The sequence below is a fragment of the Danio rerio genome, chromosome 24 (assembly GCF_049306965.1).
Source record: "Danio rerio strain Tuebingen ecotype United States chromosome 24, GRCz12tu, whole genome shotgun sequence".
In the NCBI taxonomy this organism is placed as follows: Eukaryota; Metazoa; Chordata; class Actinopteri; order Cypriniformes; family Danionidae; genus Danio; species Danio rerio.
In genome coordinates this window covers 36,419,410-36,445,000 of record NC_133199.1, presented here as the reverse complement: position 1 = coordinate 36,445,000, position 25,591 = coordinate 36,419,410, and the positions used below count along the sequence as shown (strand labels likewise).

Genomic DNA, 25,591 nt, shown 5'->3' with positions numbered 1-25,591 from the left:
ATTACTTACTGAAAAATCTGAAAGAGCAGAAAATGACCCACTAAATCCAAACCAGCCAATAAAAACCTGCATTCACTACATTCCTAAACACCCTCATTACTTTCAGGCATACACCAATAACCACTGAATGACTGGAGATGGTTATCCACCTTAAACTCGAGGGCAGCGCAAAGCCAAACCACAAAAACACAAAGCCCGGACTGGACCAGCTAATTAACATCCAGTCAGTGTATGAATTATTGAGTTTTTAATCCCGTCTGCTCACAGTAGGGTCTCCACCGGGCAGGTCAGGTGACTTATTGGGAATGGAGGGGGTGAGAGACGCTCATATTGAGTAACAAGCCCCCTAAACATGACAGCCTCTGGTCTTTGAGATTTGTAGGTCAGAGAAAACAAATACTCTCCGGGGCATCCTTTGTGGAAGACTGACAGGATAAACAAAGCTTGAGGAAGAAAGGAAGAGATATCTTTTACAGGTGATTAATCAACCTACATGAACTGACTATCATTAGACCGAAACTTCACTGAAGAGCAATCTGAAAAGAGCTGCATCTGAATACATAGCAATATAGCAACATAGGCTCATTTTGAAAATGTAGCCCTATATAGACATGAAGATCACGAATTATGTAGCCAGAGGTACGCATCACAGCATTTCGTCTTTAAAACGAACACTTACCACTTAAAATGCACTTAACTTCATGACTACAGAGACAATCGGTTCAAGAAATCAAGTGAGACAAAAGCCCCTTTCACACAGTGATACCAGTAAATATCTGGAAAATTTCTGGAACGACTTTACCGGTATACACAAAAAAGCGCTGTTCACACAGGCGAGGACGTTACGGAAATTTTCCGGAAAAGAGCATTCACACATCCATTCCAAAATACCGGTAAATTCTGACATCATTCACCACAAATGAGCTTTAAACGGCTGCGCTTGTATTTGTAAACATTTGACTAAATTACAAACTCTGTGGATGATCAATATTGTGAACAACTTTCGCAGGATCACTTTCGCATGTCGAGATGTTCATAATATGTGCGTGTGCAGGCGCTCACAGGCTGTTTCACAGGCACACGCAAAGCTTGAAGGTAAACAAACAACGGCTTATCATAAGCATCTCATTGATGATTATTTACACAGTTGGCATAAAGAAGAACATATAAACGTGATCTGACTAACTTCTAGCAGCTAAATGTGTCTGGAAAAATATTCAAAGGCTTTTATTCTCATAAACCGCGCGGACGTAAATGCGTCTGACTGTTGTGATTGGCTAAAGCAGACGTCTCACGTCAGCACGTTCTAGACGTGCACGCGCTTATTACGGCAATCTTCCTTCTGCATTCACACAGCGCAGCATTCCGGCAAATTGCCGGTAATGTTACAACTTCTCTTTCCGGAAAATAGCCAGAACGAATTTACCGGTATTTTCAAAAAGGACCTGTTCACACATACAAGCTTTCCAGAAAGGAAAGGTCTGTATGTGTGAAAGGGGCTAATGACAGAAGCCAAAAAATAAAATACACAAGCAAATAACAGGGTGAGATTGTGGTTAAATCTGAAAACATGTTAAAAATCAGGCGAGGGCTTTTCTTTTTCTGGTCGCTCAAGAAAACTGATGGTTGGGTTTAGAGTAGGAGGAGGGTGGGTCAGTCGATCAGTCAGTCAGTCGACAGCGACCTCTGGTGGATTTACGCGAGAAGAGCAGGTGAAATTGGCACCTGCGAGAGAAATGTGAGTTCTGAAAAAGCGTACGCAGCGGCCTCTGATAGATTTGTGAAAACAAAAACTGCAAAAAACGTACCTCCTGGAATGTAGTTGGTGCTCTCCAGAAATGTATACAGCATTATGTTTTCAGAATGAGCCTGGGTTGCAATATTTACATGCGTGTGATGTCAAATTCTAACATGTTTTGATCCAATAAAAAAACTAAACACTTTATGTTTGTTGCCTATTTGTTATTTGGACACAAACAAATTTGTTACACAATTTTTTTATTAATCAATGTGTAAATTTATTTATCAATGTGTAAAAATTAAAAACAAACTAAAATAAAAACATTGTGCCAAAAAAATAAATGTTCCCCTTGAAATTAAAAAGTCTTTGTAGTGGATTAATAAAAATAGACATATTTAAATTTTTTTTTACAGATTTTTACCTCTGGAAATGAAAAAGAATGCACTAGTGTCTGGACAAGATTGATAAAAATGGGCATATTTAGAATTGTTTCACAGACATTTACCCCTCGAGAGCCCTGGTCTTCGTAGTAGACTGATAAAAACGGGCATTTTTTTTCTTTTTTTTTACCTTTCTAAATTCAAAACAGTGCCCTGGTCTTTCGAGAAGATTAATAAAAATTAACATATTAGATTTTTTTTTTACAGAAATTTACCTCTCAAAATTCAAAAGAGTGCCCTAATCTTCGAAGCAGATTGATAAAATAAGCATATTTTGATTATTATTTTTATTTAATTTTTTTTACAGAACTTTACTTCTCTAAATTCAAAAGAGTGCTCTGGTCTTTGATATAAATTGATAAAAACGGACATTTTTAGAATTTATTATTCAGAAAATTACCGCTATAAACTCAAAAGTGTGTCCTGGTCTTTGGAGTAGATAGATTAAAAAATTGGCATATTTTGCAGTTTTTTATACATAAATGTACCTCTCGAAGTTTATAAAAATGGGTAAGATTACGAATATATATCATGAAGATTATGTATTTTATAAGTAATAAGCAGCCAATGTCTTAATAAAAAGCAGGTAATAAGCTGGCCCACGTGGATTCTTCACCCACAGAAATCTGCAGATTTTCCAAAAATTACTGAGCATTCTCTTTAATTACGTATGTAAAAATAATGTAAATATAGATTTAATAATTTTTATATACTGTATATATTTCAGTAATAAATATAGATTTATAAATTTATATATATATATATATATATATATATATATATATATATATATATATATATATATATATATATATATATATATATATATATCGTCACCTTGGAATTATAAGATTCTATCTGTGTTTTAAATTATTTTGAAATAATAAGCTTTAAAGTTTTTGCATTTCATAGCAAACAGTATGTGTGTCACACTTGTTTTGTTTTTTTAAATACAAACTCTTAAAATATAAACAACTAAAAAACATCCCATAATGTAAATAAGTTGTCATTTAATAAGAATATGTCAATAACTCAATTTTGACAAAAATGTCAGATAAAACTTTATAATTGTAAGGTGACGAGATATATATATATATATATATATATATATATATATATATATATATATATATATATATATATATATATATATATATATATTATTTTTTTTTCTTCATTAATATTATTGAATTATATAAATGTGTATATCTAGATTTATTCATTTTTATATATTTTAGTAATATTATTGAATAATATACGAATTTTATAGATTTAGATATAGATATAGATTTATGCTCTTTATAATGTAATATTTTCTCAACAGATTCTGTCTGTATGTAAAAAAAAAAATGAAAAAAGCATTGTTCTCCTGTGTCAGGTCAGTTTTCTTGGAGCTTCATGATTACAGTAGAACCACTGACCTCACATGAAGAGTTTTGGAAATGTTTTTGCTTGATATGATGTTTCACGGACATGTTTTGGTTCCTTTTTTCGACTTTGAACACCTTTTGACCATTGCTGTCTATATGGAGGATGAAGGAGGTTTTGGATTTCATCTAAAATCTTAAATTGCTTAAACTGAATGAAGGTCTCAGGAGACTAAACAACATGACAGAGAATTATTAATAACAGAATATTAATTTTTAGATTAACAAACCCTTTATTACTGAAATGTATGGAAATGATGACAACCTGTATTTTTCCATAAACTTTCCCTTTAATGCAACACTTGCATGATTTACTTCAGAGCTTTAATACTCCAATCAGAGTAGGACTTAAAGTGTTTCCCAACTGGCAGCTGTCCTGCTCAAGTCTGAATGCTGTTCAGCAGCAGTCCGTTTCCCAGCATTCCTGTAAGATCCCCTTCAATCTCGCTTTCATTCACTCACTTCATTCTACTCAACAGGGCCGCGCTCAACTGGAAAATTAGGTTTCTCCACTAAAATGAGCTGCGCTTGCTACAGACCTATCAGAAAGCTCTGCTAAAAGAGAAACGATAATCGAAAGAAAACTGGAGGTGCGCGGGCCATTTGGGTGAGATGAGAATGGGGCGTCCACCTGTGTTGGCTCCCGCGAGCCCCAGCTAAAGATCGGAGGCGTGCAAAGGTCAACTCATCTATAAGTCAGGAGAAGCATCGGGGACAGATGATGTAAAGAGAGATAGACGCTCTCCTGAAACAATCCTGCTGCTTCTCGCACCTCAAACGTAAATGAGTTCATTCAGAGGAGATGAGCTTCAGCCTGTTGCGTTACGCATGCATTTACTCCAGAGGAAAGTAGAGAGAGAGAACAGAGCCAGAAATGAATCGCAGCCAAATAGCGCCATTAGGAATCAAAGATGCATAGAAGCATGATTTACAAATATAAGAAGAAAACTGTCAAACCGTTGCAATTAAACATTATTTGAATAAGTAGTTAATCTGTCAATAGCTATGCTGCCATCAACATTCTGAAAACGTAGCCCTATATATATTTCTGGAGAGTGCGAATTATGTACTCTGATGTATCTATGTACGTCTTTAAAATGGAAGGTACAGGGCCATATGACAGCGTTCATTTTCGCATCTACCAGCTGCCTGCTTACTTCCGTTGGATGGCTTTTCCGCTGTTACCAGTTTGTCCAAGTGGCTCGCCGTGTATGTCGGCGGACTTGAAACATGGAGCGAAGTTGACCGCGATTATGGGGTTCGACTCCGGTGAAGAACGGTTCCAGAAAGCAGGTAGGACAAAAACAGAAGCCAAAAAATAAAATAAACACGTAAAAAACAGTGAGAATGTGGTTAAATTTGAAAAAGTGGTAAAAAATAGACAGCCGAAAGGGCTTTTCTTTTCTGGATAGCTTTTGAAAACACTGTTGGTTGGGTTTAGGGAGGTGGGAGCTGTTCAATTGGTGTTTTTGAAAACGCTATCGGTTTGGTTTAGGGATGGAGGAGGATGGGTCAGTCGATTGGTCAGTCAGTCAGTCAAAAGTGGCCTATTAGACCAGTTTAGCCAATTATATTTAAGCACCCCTTGACAGCATATTTCATTCATTCAATCAGGAAAGCTCTCAAAGTATGCATCAGCAAAATGCAACCATAATGCGACCTCTGTTGGACAGAAGCAGACTCTGAAATGAGACACACATTCAGAGTTCCACATGAGGTAGTTATTAATTAGCAAATAATATAAATATTACATGAACATGAGGTGAGCAGGTTACATTGTAACCGCGTGTCCTAACAACACATTACGTGACGAGATTTGCCGTGATAAGTAATTTGGCTGTTTGCACCAGATGCAGCATGACAAAAATTTAAATACAGCCATTGAGAAGCACAGAATAGTGCACTTACTGCACTCCAACAAAATGATAAGGTTTATAATCTAATTATTACATATTAAACTTCTTTAACATTATTAAATGTACATGCTGAATCACTGATATGTGATGGTTTGCACTGAGTCAGTTCTAAAGTTCAATTTCAAACTATTTATTTCATTTTCAAGATCTGAGGTGAACTATCTGCTGCTGCTTTCAGTGGTACGGCAATAACTGTCATGTAAAATGGCATTCAAACTCACATTGTTAGCATTTAACACTGAATAAAGCACAAGGTGTGGCTAAGGTGATCCTTGTCTGTTTATCCTGTTGTTCAGCTGCAAGAAATAGAAGCCGTTTCTAAAATATAAATTTCAGGTGTTGGTTAGGACAAAAGCTTCACAATATTCCTTTTATCGAACACTATTTAAATCAGCCTTTAGAGTCAATAGTCAGGCATGCTCACCTTTAAAAAAAAAAAACTCAAAACACTCTAGCAACCACACAACAACCCCGTCAACCATTTTCATCGTAATTGCACAAATAAAAAGAAAATAAAAAAAAACATTTATATAATAAATCAGCTCAAAAAATATCAGCTTTTACAGTTTTTTCCAATGGCTATCACAGTTTTTTCAATCCATTTTACAAGTTTCCTAAACTCTTAACATGAACAGCACAACATCCGTCTTTGTAGGCTATACAATTAGCACACTTCTTGTTGCTTTGATACAAAATGCAACCAGTTATCACCAATTTAAAATGCTTAAACTTCTTTTATACACAAGCTTAAACAAGACCATAACAATGTCATTTTATAGTCAAATTTACAAATGCTTTCACACTGTATGTCAGAACAGATAACACCATGTTCTATACTTAACTTATATAGGCTAAAGTCAAAGTGAAGAGCTGTTCATAGTCAATTCAAACACAAATATATTCCCTGTATTTTATTCCATTGCCAATGAGAAACAGCTTATTGCATATATCACATTATATATATATCAATCACACACTCTTATATATTACAGCTGATTCCCATATAGAAACCACACTCATGTGTTGAGGTTTTTCCAAATACATAATCTTATGTTCTAAAAGACGACTCTTGAGGTTTTTGAAAGAAATACTGAGCACCGTCACCAATACGTCCAGGTAAGATTATGCAATACAGTCATTACTGTATTATAGAAAGTGTGTTTTGCAGTAAACTACTCTATAAACCTGGAGTTCATTAGTACATACAGTACATGTGTCTAATTACTTTCAGAGAGTTATGGAGTTAGAGGCCAATCAAGTCCCACATGAAATTATCTATGTTGACGAGGCTGGCTTCAGTGAAAAGGCGTCACCGTGGGACAAACATAATAGGCCAAAGAACCACAGTTACCGGGCAGGGCCAAAGAAGAAGAAGCCAGGCAAATGCAGAAGACTAGGCAGAATAGAAGATTACTTTATTTTTCTTTTATTATAATTGCGGGGCTTTTTCTGTGTGAATATCTTGCAGTGATGTCCTTTTGCAAGTAAAGTCTGTACTGCAGCAATTCTGTGTCTGTATTGTTTTTTTATACATAAACTTCATTTTATAAAGCTCCTCTGAGATGCTCATTAATTTTTTTGTATTAAATTTCTGCAGCAAAAGAAACTAAATCCCTCCATTTACTAAACCCAACAACACAAAAATGTAGAGAGGCTTTAAATATAAGTGCAGACCTGACAAATTAAATAATGTAGTGTCTGTAATTTCAGCTGATAGTGTTTTTTTTTTTTTTCAATGTGTTATGATGGACTAAATAATACTGTTGGAACAAGTTTGCAGTGTTTTGTTAGACCTGGTGTATTGTGTCAGCCCAATAGCCTAGTGGTTAGTGCGCTGACATATGGTGCAGTAGCACTTCAGTGTGTCCCGAGTTTGAATCCTGGCTTGTGGACTTTTACCGTCCCTACCCCCTCTCTCTTCTAATTCGCTTCCTGTCTTAAACACTGTCCTATCTACTTAAAAATAGAAGTTCAAAAATAAACCTAAAAAAAAAAGAAGACAGTGTATTGTGTTAGTTTATTACTGTATTTTGAACATTAGTTTTGGGGTTTAGTTTACAATGTGTAATTTTGAGCATGAAATTAACTGTTTTGCTAATTGTGTGTTTTAGGTGTTTTGGTGCGTTAAGAGATTAGGAAACTTGTTGTCATAGCCATTATAAAAAATTGTAAATAAACTTAAAAATGAAAAAACCTAAAAAATGTCATGATTTTAAAAAAGCAACCTTCAGTACACTGAAAAATATGATTCATTGGATTCACATAATTTTTAGGGTAAGTGGTTGCAAACAATTTATTTGCGCTGAATTTAAACAAACACATTAAAATTCTAATTTAGCTTAATTTGTCTAGTAACTTAATTTGTCTGTTTAAATCCAGCCCGTATAAATAGTTTGCAACCATTTATCTTAAATTAGAAAAAAAAAATTAAAGCTATTAAATCCAGTGAATCATTTCTTCAGTGAATTTTAAAGCCTTAAAGAAATGTCCAGAGTATGTGGTGTTCCTCGACAGGCTGTGGAAAGGTGAACCTGTCTGTATTAGAGTAAAAGTCACCTCCTAGTAAATTAGAATAATAAATGCAGCTGACACTTCAATCTGTGAGGGTCACACTGAATCAGTTCAACTCTTTAGTCACGCAGTTTTCAGATAAGACTAATGGAAGAGCAGTCCTGCCAATCTTAATGTCCTACGCTGGGGGGTGGGGGTGGTGTTAGAGCACAAACCTCGGCTTGATATAAGATCAGACTAGACCTGTCCAATCGCTCACTCAGAAGGTGGTGCACTGTGCACATACTCTTTGACCTTTTAAGTCCACACACACCAACTCATCAATCTCATGCACACACATACTGTCCCAAAACACAAGCACTTGCTCACAAAATTTCAGTGGTTCAGTGGAATGTTTTGCTCTTGACTGACCAAAAATATAATTACTCTTTCAAAAACACATTTTAATATTCATTCATTCAGTTTGGTCCCTTTATCCATCAGGGATCGCCACAGCAAAATTAACCACCAACTTATCCAGCATATGTTTCAAGCAGTGCATGCACTACCCACTGCACCACCATGTCGCCCCCATATTAGAAATTTTCATGCACATTTTTTTCTACATAAAGCGGACACCACTCTCAATCTTTCAGTAAGAAAGTTGCAAGTTACTATGAGTCAGACTGTGTCAAAATTGCATTGTTGAAAAAACTAACAAAAAAGATCTACATTATACATATAGTATACATTATATTATATAGGATACATTACAGTATATTATACAGTAGTCAACATTTGAAGTAGGTTATCACAGTCCAAAAACAAGTAACCTAAATTGAACATACCAAATTGGTACCATAGCCAAGCTCTTAGCAAGTGTACATCACTCCTTAGCCATCCCTTACCCGCCATTAGAAATAAGTCAGTTCATACATATATATATATATATATATATATATATATATATATATATATATATATATATATATATATATATATATATATATATATATATACAGTTGAAGTCAGAATTATTAGCCCCCCCCCCCCCCCCCTTTTTTTTTTTTTTTTAAATATTTCCAATTATCTTTAAAAGAGCAAGGAAATTTTCACAGCATGTCTGATAATATTTTTTTCTTCTGGAGAAAGTCTTAATTGTTTTATTTCGGTGATTATTATCACTTTTTTTTTAAAAACATTTTAAGGTCAAAATTATTAGCCCCTTTAAGCTACATCTTTTTCAAAAGTCTACTGAACAAACCCTCATTTTACAATAACTTACCTAATTACCCTAACCAGCCTAGTTAACCTTGTTAAGCCTTTAAATGTCACTTTAAGCTGTATAGAAGTCTTGAAAAATATCTAGTCAAATATTATGTACGGTCGTTGTGGCACAGATAAAATAAATCAGTTATTAGAAATGAGATATTAAAACTATTATGTTTACAAATGTGAAAAAAACTCTCCGTTAAACAGAAATTGGGGGAAAAAATAAACAGTGTGGCTAATAATTCAGGGGGGCTACTAAATTTTGACTTCAACTGTATATATATATATATATATATATATATATATATATATATATATATATATATATATATATATATATATATATATATATATATATATGAATGAGCTATATCACACGAGTAGCAGTGCGATATGGCTGTATATTGGCACTGGTGGGAGGCGTGTGTAGCCACGGGGCCGTAGGCCGAGTGACTTGGTGCCCCCACCAGTGAAGATATACAGCCATATCGCACTGCTACTCGTGTGATATTGCATTTATACAACAGTTTGACGGCATAATTGTGTATATAAAAACAAAATCAAACATGGAGAGTCTCAAAAACCCTTTTGTATGAGGAACTACTTTCTTCCAGATTCAAATCATAAGTTGAAAATTAAACAGTTGAGCGTGCATCTTTTAAACTTTAGATCTGTAGTGTTTGAACTTTGCTGGCTGTATGCGGGCGGAGTAATACACAAAGGGTAAAGAGGCTGTAGGAGTTCTGATATTGCAGAAAATCGCACGGCTATCAGCCGATCAGATTTGAGAACCAGAAATGTTGTATATATATATATATATATATATATATATATATATATATATATATATATATATATATATATATATATATGTGTGTATATAAAATAAAAACATTTTAAAACGACATTTTAAAGCACACCTTAGTAAAAATAATTACATTAATAAATAAACACTGAATTAAAATTATCTAATAATATCACTAATTATAAAAATGTTCAATTGTAATTAATATATATTGAAGTAAGGTTCAAATAAAATGATTAAGAAAAAAGCAAAAATGGCAGTTCATTCTGCTGTGGTGACCCCTGATATAGAAAATTAAAGAATGAATGAAATGCACAAAAGCATGCACTTCAATCTAAAATAGTAGCTTAGCCAAACAACAAAAAGCACAAAAATATACAAGAAGGCGGCAACAATCAGCACCAATAGCCTAGTGGTTGGTGCGTCGACAAATAGAACCGAGGTTTGATTCCCAGCCGATCCTTCTCCTATCTCAGCTCCCCACATATTCCTGTCTGTAAATATCCACTGTCCTATCAATAAAAGTGAAAACCCCTGAAAATAATTATTATTAAAAAAAATTAAATAAAGGCGGCAACACCATAGCTCCAAAAAATATCAATTTATTAACAAAAAAATTGTTATGTCGGTAAGATGAGTAGACATTTAAAAACGTGCATTTCTACACATCGGTGTGCTATTAGACATCATGGACAAAAGGTCTGGTTTTTTTTGTGTGTGTGCGTGTGTGTTATTCTTCTGGAGCTTAAGTGTTGTCGCCTTTTTGTATATTTTGTAACTAAACCTATTCCAAAATCCGCAATGTGATTGGAAAACCAGACCACTTTGTTTTTATTTAATTTGTTTTTTGTGTGAACTGGGCACGTATCAAAATGCAAATCTTCCTATTTGTATATTTTGATCATTCTACCAAATACTGTACATTCATTGCTGCTGTCTCTCTGATGAAGGGTTAAATTCCCTCCATGGGACATATTATGACATGACGGCGGGCTTTTGGCATGCACATCCCGCTATTCCATCATGCCATGTTGAAAACAGTTACTTCTCAGCTGGAGGAGGAAACACTCTCACCTGCAGCCCATCACCCGACCGGCCAAATGTGCCTTCCTGTGCGCCCCAAAGTGCACAATGACACACTAATAGAACATTAAGGATTCACTGGAGCACAGTTTTTACGGTGGATATTTATAGCAGACGATGCCTGTTGCTGACGTCAGGACTAAAGCCATGCGGTTCTCCCCCTCCCTGCCTCTCACAGGGTGATTAATGAGGAGCTGCTCGCTATACGGAGCATCACAGTCCACTGGAGTCTCCCTTTTTAACACAGCCGGTCGCACCGGCAGACAGCTGAGTCCAAACATCACGCACTTTCATCATTTATTTCTCTGTCATTCCCTTTCAGAAGGCCGCAACCACAGGATTTATGTGTCTGACGTCCAAGTGAAATCCGTTGTGGATACACTGGGATTGGTATGGATTAGGATGGTTTACACTACGGGATTGCCATGGGAGCAGGGTTTATGGCGTTGAAAATCATGAACAAAATAAAAGTGTTTCCTTCTTACAAACAAACAATACTATTTTTTTTCGGTTGCTTTAGTACTTATTTTCAATTTTAAAACTGCTTGTTAAACCACATCATCTAGTTGACAGTGCACATCATTAAATAGCCCCTATTATGCATTAAAAAAGGTCATATTTTGGTTTCTGTTTCTCCTATAACAGGCTGATATGCATGCGTGCTCAAAAAACACTTTTCTTGTCTTCTAATATGCATTTATTTTTATCTAATTATCCAAACAACTCCCATTCGATTCGTTCAGCAATTCACTTGTTCCCAAACCCCTCCTTTGCATGATGCTAATCTGTGCTGATTGGTCCAATGACCCAATCTATTGCGATTGGTCAAGCGTGTTCATTGTGAGACAGAGAGAAACGTCCACTACTGCTTATCAACATTGTTAAAGTAGTCAGAGTGCAGAGTGTATGTGTGAGCCCAATGCAAGAGTGCATCAAAGCAATGCAGTTAAAAACCAGCATCAGTATTAATGCACACAGCGGCAAATGCTGAACTATTTTAAAACCAAAGAAAAGCTGATGGTGGCCATATCGATGACAAACAACAGAGGATCGCAAGCTCACAAACACAGTAAAAGTATGTGTAAACAAAGCGTCATACACCCTCAAACACTTTAAAGCACCAGGTTGAGATGAATTTCTATAAGGGATTTCAAAAAAGTGAATATGAGGCTATAGCTGCTGAATAAGTGTAGTATTTTGATTGGTTGTGTTTGAAAAAGGGAAGCAAGTTACTTCCTGTTAGATTTCTGTATTGTATGCAAAGAATTGTTTGTAGTGTTTGAGAAAAACTTCAAGAAAAAGAATTCATGGCTAAACCTTATCACATGACAAAAGTATCGCTGTCAATCCCAGTTGTAAGAGCAACGAATAATAACTTGACTTCTAGATGATCATTTGGAAAAGTGGCAGATGCTAGCTTTTTCCATTGAATCATCTGTTGAACCAAATAATCAACTAGAAGTCAAGTTATTAGTTGTTGTTCCTAAAACTAAAACAAGAGTTTTGTCAGGTAGTGTATATCTCATGGTTTTGGAGATTTGGTGTGTAATTTTACATTTTGAGTAAGAGGTTTCAGAAATTGTGTTACATGAAAAGGTTTTGTATGTAAGCAGTTGGAAAAAATACTGTAAACTGACAGAACAACTGAACAGTAGAACTGACTCCTGAGAAGAAGAACTGATAGCAGAACGATTGATTAGCCTTGTCAAAACTGCTGTTCATGTTAATCCCAAAATTTGTGTATAAAACATCCCTTCATATTTGCAAAGTAACTGAGAAAAAGCTTTATATTAAGTGGCCTGAACTAATATTTACGTAGGCTGAAATTATTAATTCATTTCATTGTACCTATTGTATAAATACATGTTTTTAGATTGTACTTATGACAGATTAAATACCTGCATGTAATTACATCTGCAATTCATTTCTGTAATTACATTTATAATTATGCTGTTGAGCATGTACACTTTAACCCACCCTTTCATCTATCCACACCATCGAACCTGTTTCTAGCCCTACCCATATCCCACCTTAAAACATTATGAGCACAGTGAGTACATTGTATTTATATTTTGATTCAAGTACATAGTATTTAAGGCTACTTAATATAAAGTGGGACCAAAATCTGTATTATAAGACTGCAATCTGGAGTGAATAAAATATTAGTATAACTAAGAAATAGCTCCTTAAGGATCGATGCACAGATTTAATCTTGTACGTTTAATAAAACTATGGGATTTTTTTAATAACAAGTTCCTAGCAAGGTTTTAATCAAGCGGCAACCTCCCGCTCTCCCTCAGGAAGCCAATACGGAAGTAACTAAAACTGCAATTCATCCGAAATTCCGCTAGTCCTGGCCGCTCCTGGCTCCAAAATAGAGCAAATTTCAATTGAGCCACTGTTAGAATGGCCAACTTTACAGCAGAAAAAAGGTGTTTACAGCCTGGTACAAAAAAGATTTTGGTTAATACAGCTAATATTACCCTTCATGACAACTGTGAGGGGGGTGAATTTTTTTATAACTCATCCGTTTCCTTTATATTAAGTTATATTAAGTTTGCATAATTAAGGGAATGGCCACTTGAGTGACAGCCAGTACTCGTTGGTCGCCGTCACGTCACCTGCAGATTAGCCACTGAACTCTGCATATTTATCGTATTTCTGTGTTGTTTTATGTGGCTTTACACAGTCAACTGCCTTTTGGACTTGTTTCCTACAATTATTAGATGGCATGCATGCTGAGTGCACTTAATTGTGCTCACAAACCATTCACGTGGCCTCCGTTTCCCATGTGAGTAAAGTTAAATACTTATATACCATCTTTATACATGTATTTGTTTTATTTAAGATCATTTATCGTTTATATTTAAAGCTGTAATGCACTCCAGAATCTGTCAGATTGATTAGCTGTAGGCTCTAGAACAGTCATCTGAAGCGTTGTCATACACTGTTATGCTGGATTTCATCAATAGTCTTACATTTACTAACACAGACTATATCTGAAGTGTTTGGAAGTAATTTGCGTTTTCCTCCTGTTGAAAAACGTCATAAGAACAATGTTTAGTGGCTCAATGTATCACAGCAGTGTTTTTAAAAGACTAAACACTTTATTGATATAGTATACAACCAAGCACATAGGGTCAGAACACAAACGAGTCACAGGTGATAAAGTATTAAGCATCTCCCAAAGTAAAGTGTGTCTGAACCAGGTCCAAGCAAAATGCCAGCACGTGTCTGTAACTCCGATCACTCTCCGCCTCTTTGCCCTTGTTTGGTATCCCGCCGTGGGTGTGATGACGCACGAACAAAATGGCGACGGTTGGTCGCGCCTACTTGTGGCTTCTTTTGCGCTTTTTAGAAACCTATGGGTGACGTCACGGACACTACGTCCATATATTTTACAGTCTATGGTTTTAATAGGTTCTCTTGTGCAAATTATAAGCTTTATTATTACAGCTGGAACCTTCAATTTTCAGAGTGCGGCCCTTTGCTGTCTAGTAGATGCTAACTTTGGTCAGAAACAGGAGTGATGGTTTGACATTTAAGCTCCTAAATAAATCAATATGTGAGCCTGCCAGCTGTGCTTATGAGTGAAAAACACACATAACTGTACAAAGCACTCTATTCAGCATACTAAGTGCACAATTTCTGGTAACTGAGCATGTCCATTCACCTAGTTTGACTCTACCATGCTTAAAGATAACAGCTGGTAAAGGAAAAGCTCAACAATTGATGCAGAACTAGAAATAACTGATCAAGAGCAGATACCGGCCCTCACTGATTGATAAGTTTAGAGATGTAAGTGACGTGTGAATCCCTCCAAACCTGATGGCAGTCTTCTCCATGGCGTCAGGGCTGTCGACCGTGGGCAGGTCATCAGCTAGAATCTCCTCCGGGCTCCGTGGGTCAATCAGGATGCCCCGCTTGTCCTTGTCCTTGTCCTTGATCCCAATGCCCGCTGTGATGGCGTTCCACAAAGCATTCTGAGACTTGGAACCTGATCCAACAATCAGAGATCAAAAGATCAGAGGGGTGTAGATGACAGAAGGAAAGACCGGAAAATAAAAGAGAGAGAGAGAAAGAGGGAGGGAGAGAGACTGACAAAGATAAACATAAACACTTCTGCCAATGTACAGCTGAACAGTGAAGTTTTAGCTGGTTAACAACAGACAGACAGACAGACAGACAGACAGACAGACAGACAGACAGACAGACAGACAGACAGACAGACAGACAGACAGACAGACAGACAGACAGACAGACAGACAGACAGACAGACAGACAGACAGACAGACAGACAGACAGACAGACAGATAGATAGATAGATAGATAGATAGATAGATAGATAGATAGATAGATAGATAGATAGATAGATAGATAGATAGATAGATAGATAGATCTTCCATGGCCTGCACAGTCACCAGGTGTAAACATTATTGAGCCACTCTGGGCTGTTTTGGAGCAGCAAGTCAGGAAACGTGACCTGGCCACTATTCTGCAAGAAGAATAGCTTAAAACCCCACTGTGCAGGACTTGCATCTGTCATTCCCCAGATGATTTGATGCTGGCCCCAAAAGGAGGCCCTACAACACACTAATGAATTATTGTATACTAATAACCAGGCGTTTCAGATTCATTGTCCAACCTCTGTAGAAGGATCAAAAGAACAACAAACAGAATGACAGAAAGAAATACAGGCTGACAGAGCAATTGAACGATAGATAGATAGATAGATAGATAGATAGATAGATAGATAGATAGATAGATAGATAGATAGATAGATAGATAGATAGATAGATAGATAGATAGATGGATGGATGGATGGATGGATGGATGGATGGATGGATGGATGGATGGATGGATGGATGGATGGATGGATGGATGGATGGATGGATGGATGGATGGATGGATGGATGGACATACAGAAAGATAGAACAACAGAACTAAAGAAAGATTGATGAATGTACGGATGACAGAAAAAGCAACATACAGATAGAACAATTTACAGAATTTTATAGACAAAGCAAATAAAGCAAAACAAAGAGCAATAAATAGATTGACAGAATGATAGATAAAATAATAGAATGACAGACAGAATGATAGAACGATAGACAAGTAGACAGACGGATGGACAAACTGATAAAACAAATGAATTGACTACTGGATTTGGATAATGTAATTGGATGGATGGATGGATGGATGGATGGATGGATGGATGGATGGATGGATGGATGAAATAGATTGGATGGATGGATGTCATATGTTTGGTCTACAAAATGAAGTAAAGGATGTATGCGTAGATAGACAGACAGACGGACGGACGGAAGGACAGACGGACGGACAGACAGACAGACAGACAGACAGACAGACGGACATATAGATAGACAGACAGACAGGCAGACAGACATACAGACTGATAGATAGATAGATAGACAGACAGACAGACAGAGAGAGAGACAGACAGACAGACAGACAGACAGACAGACAGACAGACAGACAGACAGACAGACAGACAGACAGACAGATAGATAGATAGATAGATAGATAGATAGATAGATAGATAGATAGATAGATAGATAGATAGATAGATAGATAGATAGATAGATAGATAGATAGATAGATAGATAGATAGATGGTTAGATAGATAGATAGATAGATAGATAGATAGATAGATAGATAGATAGACAGACAGACAGACAGACAGACAGACAGACAGACAGACAGACAGACAGACAGACAGACAGATAGATAGATAGATAGAGAGATAGAGAGATAGATAGATAGATAGATAGATAGATAGATAGATAGATAGATAGATAGATAGATAGATAGATAGATAGATAGATAGATAGATAGATAGATAGATAGATAGATAGATAGATAGATAGATGGATAGATAGATAGATAGAGATGATTTCTAACAGCTCTCACTGCAGTTATTACAGATCTGTGTGTTCAACAACCGGAGACGGTGAACTTTACTGTGTCACTCTCTTTCCTGTTTCCTCACAGCAGGAAACAACTTTAAAGTAAAAGTGAAGTCAACAGCTCCAATCAGTTTTAATGCTTAATCACGTGTTTGATTAGGCATATACTCACGTGCGAAGCGTGCTAGAGGTCTGGAGCTGCTCTCTCCAGCTTCATTCGCCACTGTGCAGAGAAAGAACAAAACACACACTGAGTGATGGCCCTTTCATACAACAATCACAATGACTCACCACCACCAGAAATCTGTTTTCTTCACCACAATTCTCAAGTTTGTACTCAAGCCACATCTGCACTACCTGACAAAAGTCATCACCTATCGAAATTTTAGGAACAACAAATAATAACTTGACTTCTAGTTGATCATTTGGTATCAGAAGTGGCTCATATGAAAGGCAACTGCCTCTAGATTATGCTTATTATACCAAAATAAAATATGATCATGCCTTGATTTTTAATTATTTAATTAGGACAGTAAGGTCTGACTTTGTTTAGACAAAAGTCTTGTCTTTTAATAGAAATAATGTTCATTTATCAAGATTCTTAGGATTTACCTTTAATGTGTCTTCTTTCATCTAACCCCAGACATGCTTAATAATGTTCATGTCAGGTAACTGGACTGGAGCAATCCTGGAGCACCTTGACCTTCTTTGCTTTCAGGAACTTTGATACGGAGGCTAAAGTATGAGCACTATCCTGCTGAAGAATTTGCCCTCTCCTGTGGTTTGTAATGTAATGGGCAGCACAAATGTCTTGATACTTCAGGTTGTTGATGTTCCCATCCACTCAGCAGATCTCTCGCACGACCCCATACTGAATGTAACCCCAAACCATGATTTTTTTCTTGATCAAACTTGACTGATTTCTGTGAGAATCTTGGGTCCATGCGGGTTCCAATAGGTCTTCTGCAGTATTTGTGATGATTCATCAAAAAAATCTACTTTCTGCCACTTTTCCAAATGATCAACTAGAAGTCAAGTTATTATTTGTTTCTCTTACAACTAGAATCTACGACAAGACTATTGTCAGGTAGTGTGCATTTTTTAAGGTTGGGCATATTTACAACTTTTCTGTTTTACCTCAATATCAATTTTCTAATTGATGCTGAACATTTTATCACTTATATTCTATATAACTACAGGTTAACTATGTTTATACAGTTGAAACCAGAATTACTAGCCCCCCTGAATTATTAGACCGCTTGTTTATATTTTACCCCAATTTCTGTTTAACGGAGAGCTGATTTTTTCAACACATTTCTAAACATGATAGTTGTAATAACTCATTTCTAACTATGGATTTATTTTATCTTTTCCATGATGACAAATAATATTTGACTACATATTTTTCAAAACACTTCTATACAGCTTAAAGTGACATTTAAAGGCTTAACTAGGTTAATTAGGTTAACTAGGCAGGTTAGGGTAATTAGGCAAGTTATTGTAGAACAATGGTTTGTTCTGTAAAGTATAGAGAAAAAATTTAGCTTAATGGGGCTAATAATTTTGCCCTTAAAATGGTATTTAAGAAATTAAAAACTGCTTTTCCTCTAGCCGAAATAAAACAAATAAGATTAACAGATAATTGTGACTTCAACTGTATATAATAACTTAACTGTTAAAAGCTATTAGTTAGTTAATTAGTTAAAGTTATTAGTAATTAATAAAGTTATGGTAACTAATAAACGTTACTTTTCAGAATTTAATTGTGATACAATAATGTACACCTTTTGTAAAGCTGCTTTGAAACAATAATTATTTTGAAAAGCGCCATACAAATAAACCTGAACTGAATTGAACAAAATGAAGTATGAGTATACAACACATTCCACTCACAGCACTGCTTGCATTAGTCATCAGGATAGTCTAATATGTCTAATGCCATTCAGTGTATAATAGTGTATTATTTTATAGTTTAAAGCAAAAAAAAAAAATAATAATCTTGTCAGGAACATTCAGAAACATATTGGTGACATATTAAAATATCCTCTTTAAAGATCAGCAATATACTGTCATATGCTATATTATACTATGTGCCATAACAACTTTTTAGAGTATACATTGCCACTACTCTACATGCCTTATAGTCGGTTTTACCCATTTGTCTACATTATTCGAAAAGTTAAATCACTTATTATGTTAGCCACACACATAAAAAACTGTACCAGGTGGTACAAATGATGTTCCTTAAGAAACAGTCGTGTACCTTTGTAAAAGTGGTACCTTATATGGTACAGAAAAGACCTCTTATGAGACTGTTCTGTTCCTTTTATGGCACGATTAAAATGAAAGTACACAATTGTTCTCATAAAAAAGGTACATAAGTGTTGGACAACTCCTTCTTTATTACAATATATTTGAATATTCTAGTAATATCAATAATATTAATTCATTCATTTTCTTGTCGGCTTAGTCTCTTTATTAATTTGGGGTCGCCACAACGGAATGAACCGCCAACTTATCAAGCAAGTTTTTACGCAGCGGATGCCCTTCCAGCCGCAACCCATCTCTGGGAAACATTCACATACACACTCATACACTACGGATAATTTAGCCTACCCAATTCACCTGTACTGCATGTCTTTGGACTGTTGGGGAAACCGAGCACCTAGAGGAAACCCACGCGAACACAGGGAGAACATGCAACTCCACAAAGAAACACCAACTAAGCCGAGGTTTGAACCTGCGACCCAGCGACCTTCTTGGTGTGAGGCGAACGTGCTACCCACTGCACCACTGCGCCGATATCAATATTACTGGAAAGGCAAAGAGATTTATGAAAAATTTCCATATTAAAACATCTATCATCATTTAAAAGCATATGTTTAAAGACACTCATAAACATTAATTATTAAGTTCTATAATTCAAAACATATTCGCACCTTTTGGCATTTGCTTTTCACTACGCAGGTGAGCTGGCAAAAGTCCTGCATGTGCAAAGTGTTCATGCAGACATTTTACTTTTGTAAAACTAATCAAACACTGTGCATATCTTGTTATAATACTTTTGTATAATTCTATTTCTATTTTAAAATTAAGTCAATTAAATGAACTTTAAAGGGATTACAAAGGTATTGTGTGAAAATTGGAGAAAAAATGTTTTATATTGTAGATGGGGGAACATATTTCTGTAACATTTTTGTGAAAATTGTGAAATGTTTGGCAAAAATAGATAGTTTGATTTATGTTAAAGTATTTTTTATTCGGAAAAAAGTGCATTTACACAAAAATAAACGTTTTTAAAAACATTGTTTGATAAATGTGTTTGATATTTTATATTAACAGAAAATAAATTGACGCATTTTGGATAAAGCAAAATGACTTTGAATAGTTCTTGAAGGAACTCATTTGACACTGTTAAGATACAAAGTGTTTTGTCGCTGCACTGAAAAAAATATTCAAAGATGATTCCTTGGATTTACTCAATTTTTTACGTTAAGTGGTTGTAAACAATTTATTTGAGTTGAATTTAAACAAACAAATTAAGTACAACTTCCTATTTTTTTTTTAATTCAACACAAATAAATTGTTTGCAACAGTTTTGCAGACATAATTTAGTGGCACCTTTATGGGTCAGATTTGCTGTATTGTACTGCCAATATTGTATTAGCAGGTTTTAAAAACCAAAGGTACATTTTGGTTTCCCATGGTACAAATCATGTCCCTAAAGGTACAAACTGCAATGGTACAAATTGTCTTGAGGTACCATAAAAAGGTACTGCCCCTAGTGACAAGGGACAGTCACCTTCTACAACATTAGCATTTTTTTTCTGAGAGTGTATGATGTAAGAAGTAACCTATATGTAAAAATTATTTTTAGCGAATAAATGGATCATAATTTCACCCATATTTTCATATATTAGCCAATTACCTGAAACATTGCACTCTTGCAATTATTGTTTTATACTTACACAAAAATCACATTTGCACATTTAAATAGTTTTTAACATCACTATGGGACATCTCAACATCCGAAAACAGTTACAAACTTACATGAAACCCAGTGGAAAACATATTTAAAGTCTGAAATAGTTTCGTACCATTTGGTTTAACGTTATAGACAAAAACATTGAAGGTCACAGATTAAAAGTAACATTACCACAGTCTCTACGTTCTCTTAACGTTATAAATCCTTTTTTGGTTTAAACGCTGTCATCTGAAGTGTGTTCACTGAAAAAGCTTATTTATAATCTCCTTGTTTCGTGATTCTGAGCATAAAACTGTCAAACAGCCTGAGGATGAAGCAGCATGAGGTCAAAGACGCGACACGCTGCTCTCGTTTACATTAACAAGCAAAGCGCGCCGCTGTAAAAACTGAACAAACAGCGCCCCCTGCAGGACACTTTACGACAATGAAATAATACTTAATTTAAGGGATAGTTCACTCAAAAATAAAAACTCTTTAATTGATTGTACGATTTTCTTCCTTCTTTTGTATGCCTGTCAGTTTAACACACACATTTTGAGAAAATGCAGGAATCCTGTAACGATTGACTTACATTGTGTTTGTTTTTCCTACTATGGAAGTCGGCGGATGGATGTTTCCAATATTCTTTACAATTTCTTCTTATCAAAAGAACAAACAAACAAATAAATAAATAAAAAATCTAATTTGTTTTAGTTTAAGTTAAGGGTGAGTAAATGATGACAGAATTGTCATTTTTGGGTGAACTGTCCCTTTCCGGGGTCAGACAGCTGAAGTCAGAATTATTAGCCCCCCTAAATTATTCACCCCCTGTTTATTTTTCCCCTCAATTTCTGTTTATTGGACAGAAGATTTCTTTAAAATATTTCTAATCATAATAGTTTTAATAACTCATCTCTAATAACTGATTTATTTTATCTTTGCCATGATGACAGTAGATAATATTCGACTAGATATTTTTCAAGACTCTTTTATACAGCTTAACTAGGTTGATTATATTAACTAGGCAGGTTAGGGTAGTTAGTCAAGTTACTGTATAACGATAGTTTGTTCTGTAGACTCCCGAAAAAAGTTTAAAGGAGCTAATAATTTTGACCTTAAAATGGTGTTTAAAAAATTAAAGACTGCTTTTATTCTAGTGAAAATAAAACAAATAAGACTTTCTCCAGATGAAAAAAACATTATCAGACATACTGTGAAAATTTCCTTGCTCTGTGAAACATCATTTTGGAAATATTTAAAATAGAAAAACAGATTCAACTGGGGCTAATAATTCTGACTTCAACTGTATATTTAATAGATTAGGCTTTTAATAATATTTTTAAAATTACTTGCTTTAATTTAACTTTAATTGCCGTTTTAATTTTTATTTAGCTAGTAATTTTATTCCATCAACTTAAATTTGAAGGTTTTTTTTTCAACATTGTTTAAGTTTATAGTTTTCAACTAATTTTGCCTTAGTTTTCAAAACATGTTACTGTTACTTTTTTTGTACTCATTACATTATTATAAGCCATTTTATTGCTTTAATTCAAAATTAAAAGTTTAAAGAAAAACGTTCTTCATTCTTTAATTTATTTATTTTTTGCCATTCTCATGTTTTTTTGTATTGTATTGTATTGTATTGTATTGTATTGTATTGTATTGTATTGTATTGTATTGTATTGTATTGTATTGTATTGTATACTGCAACTTTAATGGCAGTTTTAATTGTTTTAATCTGACATGAGCAAATGATAATGTTATAAACAGCAGAGAGTTGTGTGAAAGCAGTTGATGCATGTCCAAAAGTATTTGCAATTTGTTGGAAGGAATGAGAAACTGCTACTACTGTGTGATGTGCACAAATGACTATTGTTTTGAGAAATGCATTAACTGTTGTGCAAATGTAAATAGTGTTGTGAGAAATGCACCTAAGCCACTGAAATAAACTGTAATTGATTTTTGTCATGGTTAATCCGTAATTGTGGTAATATTTCCTTTATAGTTTTTTTCATACGTATTATATCTCGTTGTTAGTTGTCATGGCGACATTTCTAGCCAGTTTAATGTCTCTCATCTGCTCTTTATTAAGACTTAAAGTTTCTAGTATGTTTTTCATGTATTTCATTTCACAAGTTCACACTTGCAATCGTTTAAGAATAAGGCGTATTTGGCGTGCTGTCCAGGGAGAGGGCTCTGAGCTCGGGGAAGACGCCCCAACTCGTGTTATTCCCCTTGTCAGGGAATAGAGAGGAGTTGGGATCCAAGCGAAGTATCTACCCCGGCCCCAGAACGCTCCCTCCGGGAATGTAATGCTTAAAAGGTGAGGTGTCAGGGTGGTGGAGAGATGCTAAAGTGGTGAGATACTGCAGGTAAGACAACTTTGGTATAGGGGTTTGGTCAAGAACTGATTGGATAATAGAATAATTGTCAATGACGTATTTAATGCTGAAACTTCTGTGCGTGCTCCTCCCGAAATTTGTTTACAAAACATCACTTATTTATTTTTTGTCATTGTTCATATCTTTAATTGTTTAATATGGGGCGTCACGGTGGCGCAGTGGGTAACAAGATCGCTTCACAGCAAGAAGGTCACTGGTTCGAGCCTTGGCTTGGTCAGTTGGCATTTCTGTATGGAGATTGCATGGCCTCCCTGTATTCGCAAGGGGTGCTCCGGTTTCCCCCACAAGTCCAAAGACATGCTCTATAGGGGAATTGAGTAAGCTGAGTAATGAGTGTGTATGGGTGTTTCCCAGGGATGGGTTGCGGCTGGAAGGGCATCCGCTGTGTAATACATATGCTGAACAAGTTGGCGGTTCATTCAGCTGTGGCAACCACTGATTAATAAAGGGACTAAGCCGAAAAGAAAATGAATGAATGAATGATTATTGTGTTAATGTTTATTTTTTTGTTTTTTTATACTTATTTTATCTCTGTTAGTTGTCACAGTGACATTTCGAGCCTGTTTTTTTTTCTCCTCTTCATTCAATTTCTTGTCAGCCAAATAATTTGTCACAATTCGCCACATGAAAGTATATAAGAAAGACATGAGAAATGAGAAACGGAGAGAACCACTCAGGTGAATGATGGGCTGAAGCCAGGTGGAGGTTGTTCAGTGGGGACTGGCGGTCTGCAGGGGGCTTACAGGTAATGAGAGGGAAATCAGAGAGAAGCCTTTAGCACAGTCAGAGAGTTTGTCAGGCCTCAGAGTCAGAGCTCAGGAGAGAAAGAAAGACTCTTCATTAGTGATAATGACTCCCGCTGAGCAGCTCACAATACACCTTTAATGTGCTGACGACAGAAAGACCTCCCCTGACAGATCACCAAAGACCACCTTTTTCCATTTATTCATACTCTTTTCAGCTTAGACCCTTTATTAATCTGGGGTCGCCACAGCGGAATGAACCGCCGACTTATCTAGCATGTTTTTACAGCGGATGCCCTTTCAGCCGCAACCCATCACTGGTAAACACCCTTACACACTCATACACTTCTGACAATTTAGCTTACATAATTCAGCCATAACGCATGTCTTTGGACGGGGGTAATCGGAGCACTATTATTAATGCAGTATTATTATTGCAAAAATATTTGTGAACAGATGTATTTAGCTTTATGCTAAATTATATTTCATCATAATAAATATTTTCTAATCATTCTGTAACTTATACTGATTAATTATTAATTACTTATTAATATTTCACGTTACAAAATAAGAAAATTTTGTTTATTATTAATTATTTATTATTATTATTATTATTATTATTATTATTATTATTATTATTATTATTATTATCAGTATTCTATTTTTTATTATAAACTGTAAGCGATTGTGCTACCCACTGTGCCCCCATGATGCCTTAAATAAAACATTGTTTGTTTATAAATTAGAATTAATTCCTCCTTAATTTATTATTATTCACAATAACAAAAGTAATACAATAATATAAAAATATAATACAACAATAAAAACACAACATAAAAACATTAAAACCTATGTATATATGTATATGTATATGTATTATTATTATTATCAAAAACAATATATTATTATTATCATCATCATCATCATCATTATTAATCATTATTATTATTATTATTATTATTATTATTATCAAAAAATAATATATTATTATTATTTTAATAAAAAATTATATAATTTTATTATTTTAATAAAAAACAATGTATTATTATTATCAAAACAATTAATTATTATTATTATTGTTATTATTATTATTATTATTATTATCAAAAATAATACATTGTTATTACTACTTTTATTATTATTATTATTATTATCAAAAACAACAGATTATTATTATTATTATTATTATTATTATTATCAAAAACAATAGATTATTAGCATTATTATTATTATTATCAAAAACAATAGATTATTAGCATTATTATTATTATTATCATTATTATTATTATTATTATTATTATCAAAACAATACATTATTATTAATATAATTATTATTATCATAAAAACAATAGATTATTATAATATTAATAATAATAATAAT

At 34.7% G+C, this 25,591-nt stretch overlaps 1 protein-coding gene across 13 annotated transcripts in view; it reads right to left on the bottom strand.

Moving 5' to 3' along the window:
- Window positions 1-25,591, bottom strand: part of pde1ca (phosphodiesterase 1C, calmodulin-dependent a) — a 203,505-nt gene that overhangs the window by 140,225 nt on the left and 37,689 nt on the right. For all 13 annotated transcript variants that reach the window (XR_012399487.1, XM_073940952.1, XM_073940959.1 and 10 more), the window contains 2 exons: window positions 17,274-17,324; window positions 15,000-15,171 (listed from right to left, as the gene is read on the bottom strand). Coding sequence is in view for 12 of the 13 variants with exons in the window: in XM_073940952.1 (XP_073797053.1) it covers window positions 15,000-15,171; window positions 17,274-17,324 (223 nt within the window). In the remaining variant the exon portion in view is untranslated. The remainder of the gene's footprint in view (window positions 1-14,999; window positions 15,172-17,273; window positions 17,325-25,591) is intronic.